This window comes from Ascaphus truei, chromosome 10, assembly GCF_040206685.1.
Source record: "Ascaphus truei isolate aAscTru1 chromosome 10, aAscTru1.hap1, whole genome shotgun sequence".
Classification (NCBI taxonomy): Eukaryota; Metazoa; Chordata; class Amphibia; order Anura; family Ascaphidae; genus Ascaphus; species Ascaphus truei.
In genome coordinates this window covers 31,334,441-31,346,391 of record NC_134492.1, presented here as the reverse complement: position 1 = coordinate 31,346,391, position 11,951 = coordinate 31,334,441, and the positions used below count along the sequence as shown (strand labels likewise).

Here is an 11,951-nt window from a genome sequence, read left to right as displayed (position 1 = left end):
TACTACTCAAATAGAATTTTTGTCAATAAAAAGAGGAGATATTTCAACCAAGTAAACTCTCAATGATTTGGAGACTGTGTCACTGATTTTTAGCATAACTTGTTTCAAAGATTGACAATTGAAATGATCAGTTTTGAGAGTTCTGGTGCAAAAAAAAAAAAAAAATACAAAATTTCATTTTTTGTAGGTTTAAGGCAGGGGTGCACAACTTCAGTCCTCAAGCCACCCCAACAGGTCAGGATTTCAGGATTTCCCGGCTTCAGCACAGGTGGCTCAATCAGTCCCTGCTTCAGCTGGATATCCTGAAAACCTGATCTGTTGGGTGCGGGGCTTGGCGACTGAAGGTGAGCACCACTGGGTTAAGATTTCCCTATATTGGGTCTTTGTTCTGTTTACCTTATTCCGGAAACTAGTTTACAAACCAGCTTATCATTCAGGGAAAAATGACACTTTTGCAGTAAAATAATTGAGCACACATCCCATAGCGTTGATGTGTTATGGTATAGACCAGGGGGGCTCAACTCCAGTCCTGAAGCCCCCCTCAGGTTTTCAGGATATCTCAGCTTCAGCACAGGTGGCTCAATCAGAGGCTCAGTCAAAGACTGTGCCTCCGATTGATCCACCTGCACTGAAGCTGGGACTGATTGAGCCACCTGTGCTAAGGCTGGGATATCCTGAAAACCTGACCTGTTGGGAGGGCTTGAGGATGGGATTTAGCCATCCCTGGTATAGACTGTGATTTAAGGACATATCGGAATTTGCTGCTGGGGCTGTAATTTTTTTTTACTGTCTTTTCATCATAAAAAACTGCCATGTCTCATCTTCCTATCTGCCCTATTGTGTGAAATATGATTAAGAAGTTCTTTGTAAAGTGTGTCAATGCATTTTCCCAACACAGGCCTCCAAGTACTTCTAAATAAAACATTACTCTTCATGTCAGGCACCACCTACCTCCTTCGCACACCCAAATACACTCAGCTAATTTTCCCCTGTGACTCAGGTCTCCTCTCACCATCTCGCTCTACAATCTGCCCCCTTCATCCTATTTTCTCACGTCTCCTCCGCTCCCCTCTCTGGCACACTAAGCCCCACCATAATTCACCTTTTTAACCTCACACCTCCAGCACATTCCTCATCTTTCTTCAAAACATGCACTCATCACGCCCATTCTATATAACCCCTCTCTTCACACAGGCACCTTCTCCAACTACCGCCCTCTCTCTCTCATCCGCTTTGCCTCCAAGCTACTTAAACCACTTGTATATAACCACTTAACTCACTTTCTTTACCAACTCTCTGCTTGACTCTAGTTTGCATCCTCCACACATCACTGAGACAACACTAACAAAAGTAGCCAATGACCTACTCATAGCTACGTGTAAGGGTCACTTTCCTTACTAATGCTCATGGATCTCTTTCCTGCCTTAGAAACGGGTGAGATCACCCACTTCTCCTGCATACTCTCCACTCCATTGGACTCTGTGACGCAGCCTTCTCTTGTCGGAAGACACGTTATGGTTTATTCACAAGAATAAGGCGCTGTAAGGCTGTGCGCTATTTAGCAAACCTGACAACCCCTCTCTCTCTCCTCTCTCCCCCCCATCTTCAGTTCCAGGCAAGTATGAGATGTTAATACAAACATGTACAGATAATGTATTGCCTCTTTGTTGAAAGTGTCCGTTTTCGTTTGTGGGTTTACAAATCGAGGAGAGGGGTTTGCTTCCCCTGCTCGGTAGAGCACTGTCTCAGGTCAGCTCACACCCCACTGCCTCCTCCTCCTATACCACACCTTGTGCACTACTGTAAAAAGGTACGATAGCACCAGAAAACTCCATTGACTTCAATAGGGCTTTCCAATCCTGCGTTATCGCACTATAAAGAATAGAACCCTATTGGGCTTATTCTATATCCACCGAAACGGCCCGACAGCGAGGTCACTGGGGAATTTTAGCCGACATGGCTTTGGCAGATACAGAATAAGCCCCGGTGTCTTTTCCTGTGACTTGTGATCGCTTCTCCACCATAAAGGCACCTGCTAAGATCTGGAGAGAGGAAATATGCATTTCTTCCTATTGCAAGGCTGTCTATGTAGGTTGCCTTGTAATAAAATACAAGCGTATAACTATAAAATGTATGGATCGGTCTTCTGAAAATACAGCAATACATCCCCACCTAACACAACTTACATGAGCCCCCGGACGAAGCAGGTGGCGAAACATGCACGTCGGGGCTTGTTTGTCTCTTCTGGATCCGATGGTGCCCTCAGCTGACATCACTTCCTCCTGCCGCATCACGTGTTTCCGCCCTACGCTCCCACTACACAGGGAGGATGCGCAGTGTGGCGGTTGCGGCCGTGACTTACCAACACTGAACCTATGAGTATCTTCCTCGGCTGTGGACATTTTTTTACTGCTGGACTTGTGCTAAGTATCTTTTGCACCTTATTTTGACTCTGTTGTATATCATCTGTCAATTAGTCTACCTCTGTGTGTGCCAAATTATACTTACTCCATCTACTGCATATTATTGCTGTTATGCACACACTGACTCACTATAGGGGTTGTTATCTCAGTAGCTGACCGGCCAGTCTGAGTTGCTACAGGCAAACATTGGTTTGCTTCTACACGCATTATTTATTGGTGCAGTTATTTCATCTGCTAAGCATATAGACCAGCTTTTCATTATATGTCTCCACATTATAGTTCAGTAATATGTTCTCCTTTTAGACTAATTCAGTGCCACTAGGGCTCCGGTGGCTACAGCGGGCCCCAGCATTGGAACTTCTGTGGCCGGCGACCAGGCCTCAAATTGCTGTCGCGCCCCGGCTGCTGCCGGCCCTCTCTCCCCCGCCTCTTGGACTTCCTGGCGGGCCAATTGCCGCATCCGCGCGCGGCACCGGAGGCCTCACCCCACCTGGTGTGTGTGTCTAGGGAGGATTTCCAATAGATGTTTCAGTAGCTCGGGGTAATTTTAATTGATCAGAAGTAGCTCTCATTACACAAAAAGTTGGAGACCTCGATGTAGACAATGAAAAGCAATACATAAATGACTGCACTCTGACATACAGTATATATACTGAAATAAATGATTGACATTATAATGTTGCTAAATATAAATTTGCTTACTGTACATTACAAAAAACACATTTTTACAGTGCCATTTCTTAATGTCATTTCTATTTTCCAAAAACAAAAAGCTTGTTTCATATAGATGGACTTTATTAAAAGATTGATACAGCTGTAGACTGCAAATTGCACTTTCATCCCAGATCTTTGATGCAGAACAACCCTTTAGTGCTGGAAAAGCTTTGAACACGCTGCTCTGCACCGAATCACACAACTTTACAGCACTGAAGAGTACAAAGGAACAGCTTATGAGGACCAGCGCCACCATCCAACTTTCATTCTGTCCCACACAGCATTCATAGAGTCAAATGCCGGGCGGACATCTAAAATGGTAAACTGATAGTTCTTATCAACTTCGCCTCCGTCGTAGTAATCAATAACGTATCTGACTTCTGTTCCACACCGATCCACAATCCAATCATGCCGATCAAACGGGAGCTCGTATCTGTGGGAAAGAAGCGACAGGGAACGCTCACAATTGGCTTACAACAGGGGGTTCTCAACTCCAGACCTCATGCCCCCCCCCCCCCCCAACAGGTCAGGTTTGAAGGGTATCTCTGCTTCAGCACAGGTGGCTCAATCAGCGGCTCAGTTTTTGAGTGAGTCACTGATAAGCCCAGCTTCAGCACAGGTGGCTAAGTAATTCAGTCGAACACTGAGCCACCTGTGCTGAAGCAGGGATATCCTTAAAACCAGACAAGTTGGGTGGGGCTTGAGGACAGGAGTTGAGATCCCTTGGCTTACAAAGTAAGACCTAATTAAAAAGAATGTGCAGAAGATGGTATTAGGCATACATACCCCATCCAAGAGCGAATTCTTGCTCTAGGAGAAAATTCCTTTGCTTTACCCCCGAAGCGAACCAGTGTCGGACCACAAGGACATTCCCTAAATATTTAGAAACACAGATATTGTTAAAGTGGGACTTTAGTACAAGTAATTATAGGCAAATTGGGTACTGTTTTAACAGGCAGGTAAACATCCCGACACGAAATGACTTATTGATGTAACTGGCTTCCTTAGAAAGACTGTAATCTTTAGATGGCAGCACGGCACAGTAATCGCCTACAATATGAGGTTATTTTAACCATGTGTCAATTTAAAAAAACTTAATCTCCTCGAACAGGGGCTCTTGTCAATACTGCAGAGCAGTGAGAGGGAAGGGTCTGAAAGGCTCTATACAGCAGAGAAAAAACAGAACATTAGTGGAGGGAAAAAGGAAAAAAACATAGGCAAAAGAAAATAGGATGCATGCAATAAGAGCAACACGAGCTGGAAAGAAGGGATGATAAATCACTGCATAGGAAGAAATATGGCACAAAGTAATTGAATGGGATTCCTTCTTGATAGTCTGCATAAACTTTCTTCTTTAACATTGTGTGGTCAGTGTGCATCATGCACTGCATACAGTAGGTCACGGGTGGCCAACTCATGTTGGTGGCCCTTGAGGACTGGTCAGATGTTGGAGGTATCCCTATTTCCGCACAAATGGCTCAGTCACTGATTGAGCCACCTGTGCTGAAGCAGGGATATCATTAAAACCTGACCTATTGGTGGCCCTTGAGGACTGGTGTTGGCCACTCCTGCAGTAGAAGGTAGGGCACGAGTATTTATCAGTATAGCATTCCAGTACTAAAGGATCTGGCATTCCTCACTGAGCCTCGTGCTCCCTAGCAGGAAGATGAATGCACGGATGTGAAGGTGAGCGCTCTTACTTGGCATGGAGTGCTTCCCACTTCAGGATTTCATTCCAGGCCTGCTCATTGTTCTGATTGTGAATCTTAATGATGTTCTTCATGTCTTCTGCTTTCACATCTTCTTCTTTCCACCTCCATCTGAAGAACAGAAATCGTAGCTAGATTGTCATTTATTTTACTCGTTTGTATTAAATTACGCTAGGCAATTCCACATTTAGAGAATGCCAAAATAAACAATAGACCAGGAGTGGCCAACTCCAGTCCTCAAGGGCCACCAACAGGTCAGGTTTTCAGGATATCACTGCTTCATCACAGGTGACAGCCACTGATTGAGCAGGCACATAGTTAAAACCTGACCTGTTGGTGGCCCTTGAGGACGAGTTGGCCACTCCTGCTCTAGAGTGCGTTTCATCGGCAAAATTAATGACTAAAAAAAAACCTTAGGCATGTCCCTTAATTTCCCTATTCCTCTGGCAGCAAGGATTAGACTGCAAGCTCTTCTTGGCAGATTGCCATTGCGACTGTCGGTGCTATATAAAAACCCATTAGACAAGTGTATCAAGGAGGGACATAAAGCTTACCCCTTCTTTAGCATTGCATTCCAAAACATTTGTTCGGATGGATAAACCCATTTTTTTTCTGAGCTGGCTCTGGGAATGGAGGATTCTTCTCTGTTCATTGACAGAGGGAACGGCTGGTCTGGGGCTGGAGTCTGATTTGGAGGAGGCATCTGAAACAAAGACAACCGCTTTAGTCCACTTTAACATGCAGAGATTTCTTTATAGATTCCCTGTTTCATTCGTATTTGTTGAAGGAAAATAGGTTACTAATGAGGTCATTTTTCTCCTCCAGAAGGTAACACTGCAAAGTTTGGAAACCACAATGCAGAAAATGTGTTCTTTTATGTACACATTTCTGTTACGACAAACTCAAAATATTCGATGCAATGTCTCTATTAAACAAGAACATAATATTCTTTATAACACGAGAAAGAGAGCGAGAGACAGAGAGCGAGAGAGACAGAGAGCGAGAGAGACAGAGAGCGAGAGAGACAGAGAGCGAGAGAGACAGAGAGCGAGAGAGACAGAGAGCGAGAGAGCGAGAGAGACAGAGAGCGAGAGAGACAGAGAGCGAGAGAGCGAGAGAGCGAGAGAGACAGAGAGACAGAGAGAGACAGAGAGCGAGAGAGACAGAGAGACAGAGAGCGAGAGAGACAGAGAGCGAGAGAGCGAGAGAGACAGAGAGAGACAGAGAGCGACAGAGAGCGAGAGAGACAGAGAGCGAGAGAGACAGAGAGCGAGAGAGACAGAGAGCGAGAGAGACAGAGAGCGAGAGAGACAGAGAGCGAGAGAGACAGAGAGCGAGAGAGACAGAGAGCGAGAGAGACAGAGAGCGAGAGAGACAGACACAGAGACGGAGAGAGACAGAGAGAGAGAGAGATTCATTACACATTATTTAGGTTATGGTGGGTGAAAATGTGACTATAAACCCTCCACTGTATAGCATATAAAAAAATATTACTTGTGAGCCCATTCACATGTGTTGAACAGGTCTGCTACACTGCTTTTCGCCATTATCACCTAGCATACAGTGCTTCCACTGCAGCAAGTATATATGCATTCAAATACTTCTAGGTTTAAAGTTCTAGTTTTTTTCTGGTTTTACCATAAAAATTAAAAAAAGAAGAAGTATTGGAGGACCAGTTATTTTGCATGTTTATAGCCAAGTGAATAAATAAATACATAAAAACTAGCTGTTTTGGGCCAACGCAAACACCACAAGGCTATAAAACAGCTCCATCCCAATGGAGAGCGGGTACCATATGCCATATGAAGAGGAGTGGTAGAAATGTTTTGCCTTACCATATTGCTGGGATCAATGTCATCTTTATTTTGCGATTTCATTGGGCACTCCACATATTCATATGCCCTTTCCTGATGTGCAGGTAGAGAGCTGTTTTGACTCTCAGCATTTTGTGTGGACTCTTTGGGCATAGGACATCCTAAAGCATAAAATATATATATTTTTTAATATATTGGTTAGATTAATATAAACATTAAAAAAAAAGATTTTGTCCTGACATACAGTCCCCCGGCATCAAAAGAATTTGGTTCCCAAATTTCTGGAAGGCTCACCTGGGACAGGCAACATAATTCAGATAGAGTGAGACGTTTCTCTAAAATGTCATCCATTATACTGTACTTTTATTGTACAGAATACACAATTTGGGGGATTTTAAAACAAACATCATTTGCAGTTTACAGTTATGCCTGGGTAAAGCCAGTAGCTTTAGCCTCCAAAAATCATTTAAGAAGTAAGGCTGCGGACATGGTGCCGCAGCCCGTGCGGAGGCGCGCGGAGGCTGAGGGAAAGCAGGTGCTTTCCCTGGCCATACCAGACGGGCCGTGGGGGGCGTTCCTAGTGACGTCACGGAGCTGGTTCGCTGTCATTGGGTGAACCACTCATGTGACCTGTCTGTCACGTTTAGAAATCAGTTTAACTGATTTCTCACGCAAGGCCCGCCCCCTCCCGCGCGCACGCCGCATGAAAGCAAATGCTGCCTTAAGGCAGTCTATTCGCTCAGCGTGCAGGCGCGGTCTGCCATACCATGTCCGAGGCCTTAGGCGGGAGGGGGCGCGCGTTGCATGAGAAATCAGATAGGCTTGTTCTATTGTAGGTGCGGGCGCCTGTGCGAACGTGCGTGCACGTGACGCACACTTTTTGTGTGTACGGTCCGTGCTGCCGGGAGCGACAGGTTTGCAGTGGTCTGTGTGTATGTAGATTGTGTGAGTTATTAATTATATATATTTTTAAAATTTAAAAAAAAAAAAAAAAAGAACACGTTGTGTAAGAATAAATTATTTATTAACATCGTCCACACACACACACACACACACACACACACACACAGACACACACTACTGCGGCGGCGCAAAAACATTCGTTTCGCAATCTTGCCCCGTCGCCTGGCTCCGCGCGCACACCCACTATATTACGGGCCTTAAACTGATTTCTCAACGCGACAGACACGTCACATGAGCGATTCACTCAATGAGGACGAACCAGCCCCGTGACTAGGAACGCCCCGTCTCATATGGCCAGGGAAAGCACCCGCTTTCCCTCTGCCTCCGCACGGGCTGCGGCACCATGTCCGCAGCCTAAAATGGCAAATTACAGCAGATGTCCTATTAAAACTCAAGATCACTGTATAAAAGGAAAATAAAAAAAACAAGACAAAGTGTATAAGACTAAAATGCAAGTTGATCAAGAGTGGAAAAAGTAAATTAGAAAGACTGTTTTTGGGGCACAGACTCCATATGCATGAGTATCAGACAATCATATTGCTCCATATCTGAAAGTCCTGTGTATGGAGCACCTTTTGGCCCGACATACTGCAATAAACTCCATATGCTACTACACAGAAAGGTGCAGTCCGATTCTTGGTTATGTGTTCTCCCTGATCTCTAATGAAATACCTTCCATCTTCTGATGCATGGGACATCCTGGCGGTGGGGATGCCGCTGCTTGCAGTTGTTCCGAGACATTCGATGACTGCGGCTGCAGAGGTGGCGTGGATGGAATTGATGTTGAGGCGCCCATTTTAGTTGAACAAAAGAAAACCTGCACAAAAATATTCAGAAAATGGTCAGTGTTTTCCTGTGACTACCAAAAAGGCAGCAGCATTAAACTCTGCATTCATTCTCTTCTGGCAGGACCGAAACGTCGATCATTCCGCAATTAAACACTATTTTCCATATATCACAAATTGAGTGCGTTGAACATTTATTCGTTATATCACTATGCTATAGCACACGCACCTTGTAGCAACATTGTTTTGGAGTCACAGGTGTGTGATATCAACGTCACCTAACTCCTCCTAATCTGGGTGGGTGATTGGTTTGAGACATATAGGCACATACATGATGATGATGGTGAAAGTAATATCATAGATGTCTGCAACATGCTGAGTGACAACTCATATGTGATAAGTGATATTAAACTTCAGGGTTTAAGCGACAGATAAGGAAGGGATTTAACCCTGCAGTGACTTCCAGATCTCCCAGAGGTCACTGGCAGGAAGCCCCTCTGGAGGTCACGCCTGGCCCTTGGACCAGACGGTAACTTGTGACTGACTAAGGCCACCGGTCTCCCCGGATAAAAGATGGGGGGCAAAGACCCCCCCCAACAAACTCCCACAGGAGAGAGGAGCTCGCGGGTCACCGCTCACCCCCCAGCACTCCGGCTGCCGGGATTTCCATGTCCCGACGGTTGTTACCTGTCCTCGTCCAGACACCCAGCCCCCAGCTCAGGGGCCACCGGCGACCTCTAACAGTGCACGAGGGGGTTCCCACGACACCGACGTCACAAACCCCAGCTGTGACGCTGTGCGTGTCAAGCCTCACTGTGGATAAGTGGCTCCGCCCTTCTGCAGTGTTATGAAAACCTGTCTGATAGGAGCTGATGCTTCCCACACATGATCTGTAATATGAGCAACTTCCATACTATTGATCACTATTAGAGGATTAGAAACACTCCAAACTGTGCACATAGGGAATGTTAAAGATCCAAATGTGGGGGAGACACACAGAAACCAAAGTCAGGGCCTAAGAAATGGCATTGCCATGGAGAATACATAGAACATAATGGAAGGCCAATCTCATAGAGGTTTGCTATGCCGCCTAACTAAAGGGCCTATTTGTGCCCTGCGTCCAGGCAGGGAGCGGCGCGCTGGCGCTCATGTGCGGTGACGTCACGCTCCCTGCTTGGCAGGGAGATTTCTGGCCGGCTAGGTGCGCGCGCGACGTGGGTGATTCAGGGGGCGTGGCCATGACGTCACGGAGCTGGTTCGCCCTCATTGGGCGAACCGCTCACATGACGCGCTTGCGGACACTAAATTCAAATTTGCTTGCTCTGCAAGCAGCTAAGCGCCGAGCAGGCGCAGGCACGTGCTCACGCTGGCCACACACATTGCTTCAATGTGTTTCATAACGACCAGCATGAGCTCACTCGCTCGCTCAGCGCCACCTGGCTGAAGCCTAAGGCTGCGAACCCGCGGGCCACCAGCTCCTTTCCTCCAGTCTGAAGGTCCCCGCTGGCTCCTTCAGACATGGCTGACTGCGTGCTGTGACGCGTCAGCCGGCCGATGCTGCAAGCTTCTTGTGATCAGAAGCGCTGACGCGTCACGTGGTGCAGCAGTCAGCCAATGAGGAGGGAAAGGAGGCGGCTACGGGGAGGGAGGCGGCCACCCTGTCTGTGCAGCCGTGCATAGCGCCGCCTCCCCCCCCCCCCCCTCCTCTGGTGCCCGTTTCGTAGGCTGCCCCTGCTCCGGGAGGGGGGGAGAGAAGGGAGGGGGGAGAGGGACCGACAGGTTGGGGGGGGGGACAGGACGAGAGCCTCCCGCTCAAACCACGCCCCCAGCTCCCTACAGGCTGCAGGGAGCGGTCAATTGCAGGGGCTGAGGGGCGGCTGTGGGGCTGAGGGGCTGCAGTTCTGTGCTGTGGGGCTGTGGGATGGTCCCGCCCCCTCACGTCATGGCCGCGCCCCCCGTCCGTTTTGGCCACACCCCGGCTCCCGCCCCGCTCCGGCTCCCTACAGACCGCATATCGCGGTCTGTGTCTGTCAGTGCGCTGCCTGTCTGCAGTGCGGGCGCGCTGACTGAGGGAGTGGGGCCTTAGCCTAACACTGAATTGCCCTTTAAATGATTAGGAAATAGTTACAACTCAGAAAGTTAACATTAGGACAAAGTATGGGCACTGCTTGGCCCGAAATGCGCTTTGCAATAGTTTCTTTACACATCCAGCAACCTACTGATGATAAGTGACTGATCTGGCAGCCAGGGAGACACAGCAGCTGGTAGAACTCCATTAAATTCTAAGACAGGGTGCTGGAGCCGTGGGGGGAAAATATATGTATAATGTATGTTGCACTGGCCTTTCTGTTTTTGTTTTTATATGTATAATATATGCTTCAATGTGCAAGCCGTTTTAACATACGGAAATGTGATAGACTCCAGCATGGTACAACAATAGACACAGGACAGCCCTCAAAAGGATACTCGGTACCAAATTAAAAAAAGTAGCCCAACAGGAAAGGTGCTCGGAGAAATGGGTACCACAGGCCCATAAATACACAGTGAAAATGTGTGAATGAGTTCTCCAGTACTCAAAAAGACAAAAAAAAGTAACATTTAAGAAAGGCAAGACGTTGCTTCTCAAATTAATTAAAGCATGGAGGTATAAAAAGACAGGAAAATATGATATGCGGGTATTGTTAATCACATAGGCAGAGGCTCCCAGAACATACCCTGGAATATTAGTCCAAATAACTGGTAGTATGAGTAATAAAGTGAGATCCTGGAAGTGCGACGGGATCTTGTATCTGGGTCTGAAGCCCAGTGCAGTCATGTAGAGAAAACTCAGTGCAGTAAGAGAGCTGTTTAAACAAACCTTACGGGGGAGATGTATAGGTAAACAGGATCATTCTACCAGCCGCTGTGAAGGAGTGTTTCCCTGGGTGCCAAATCAGTCACTTATCATTTGGAGGTTGCTGGGTGTGTGAAGAAACAGCATTGCAACATGCGTTTCGGGTCAAACAGGTGCTCTTTCTCAAGGAACAGAATCCTGGGCACCAGTTTACTTTGTCCTAATGTTAACTTTTTGAATTGTAACTATTTCCTAATCATTTCAAGAGCAATTCAGTTTTTCTCTACCTCTTGGCACACACGGGCCTTTTGGAAACTTTAGTTGTGTATATAAAACATCTGGATTATTTTCAATGTATTTTTTACTGTATGCCTAAACTGTTATATTCTAAGTCTATCATTTGTTATAATTAAGAGGCGAGTAGCCACTGCCTTTGACTAACCCTATTAATAAGGGGTCAGAATTTTGCTGCGTAAGGCGCCTGCAAACTTTCAAAATTCTGACTATGCTTAATGTTATTTTGCAATAGTTCTGATGTGTAATCATTTGCCACCGAACAATACCACATGATACCTAAAAAAAGTGACTAGAGTGATGTCACAGGAAGACAGATCTACAAAAGGCAAGGGGTTTTATAACAAAAATAACCAAACAGAAAATACACCAAGGTTTTACTGCAATGTTTGATGCTTCACTATCATTTTGAACCA

The 11,951-nt window shown here is 46.4% G+C and overlaps 1 protein-coding gene across 3 annotated transcripts; it reads right to left on the bottom strand.

Moving 5' to 3' along the window:
* Positions 1-3,197: 3,197 nt before the first annotated feature.
* Positions 3,198-9,232, bottom strand: HCCS (holocytochrome c synthase). 3 transcript variants are annotated; one of them, XM_075616460.1, is made up of 7 exons: positions 9,096-9,232; positions 8,296-8,440; positions 6,682-6,821; positions 5,401-5,549; positions 4,838-4,957; positions 3,924-4,010; positions 3,198-3,570 (listed from the first exon to the last, which is right to left on the bottom strand). In XM_075616460.1, exons 2-7 carry the CDS (start codon positions 8,417-8,419, stop codon positions 3,372-3,374), a joined length of 819 nt encoding a protein of 272 aa, XP_075472575.1. In that variant the 5' UTR covers positions 8,420-8,440; positions 9,096-9,232; the 3' UTR covers positions 3,198-3,371. The 3 variants fall into 3 exon arrangements, with proteins under 3 accessions (XP_075472575.1, XP_075472576.1, XP_075472577.1); XM_075616461.1 differs by having other exon boundaries at positions 9,048-9,197; XM_075616462.1 differs by lacking the exon at positions 9,096-9,232 and adding an exon at positions 8,638-8,951.
* Between the last annotated feature and the right edge of the window lie 2,719 nt (positions 9,233-11,951).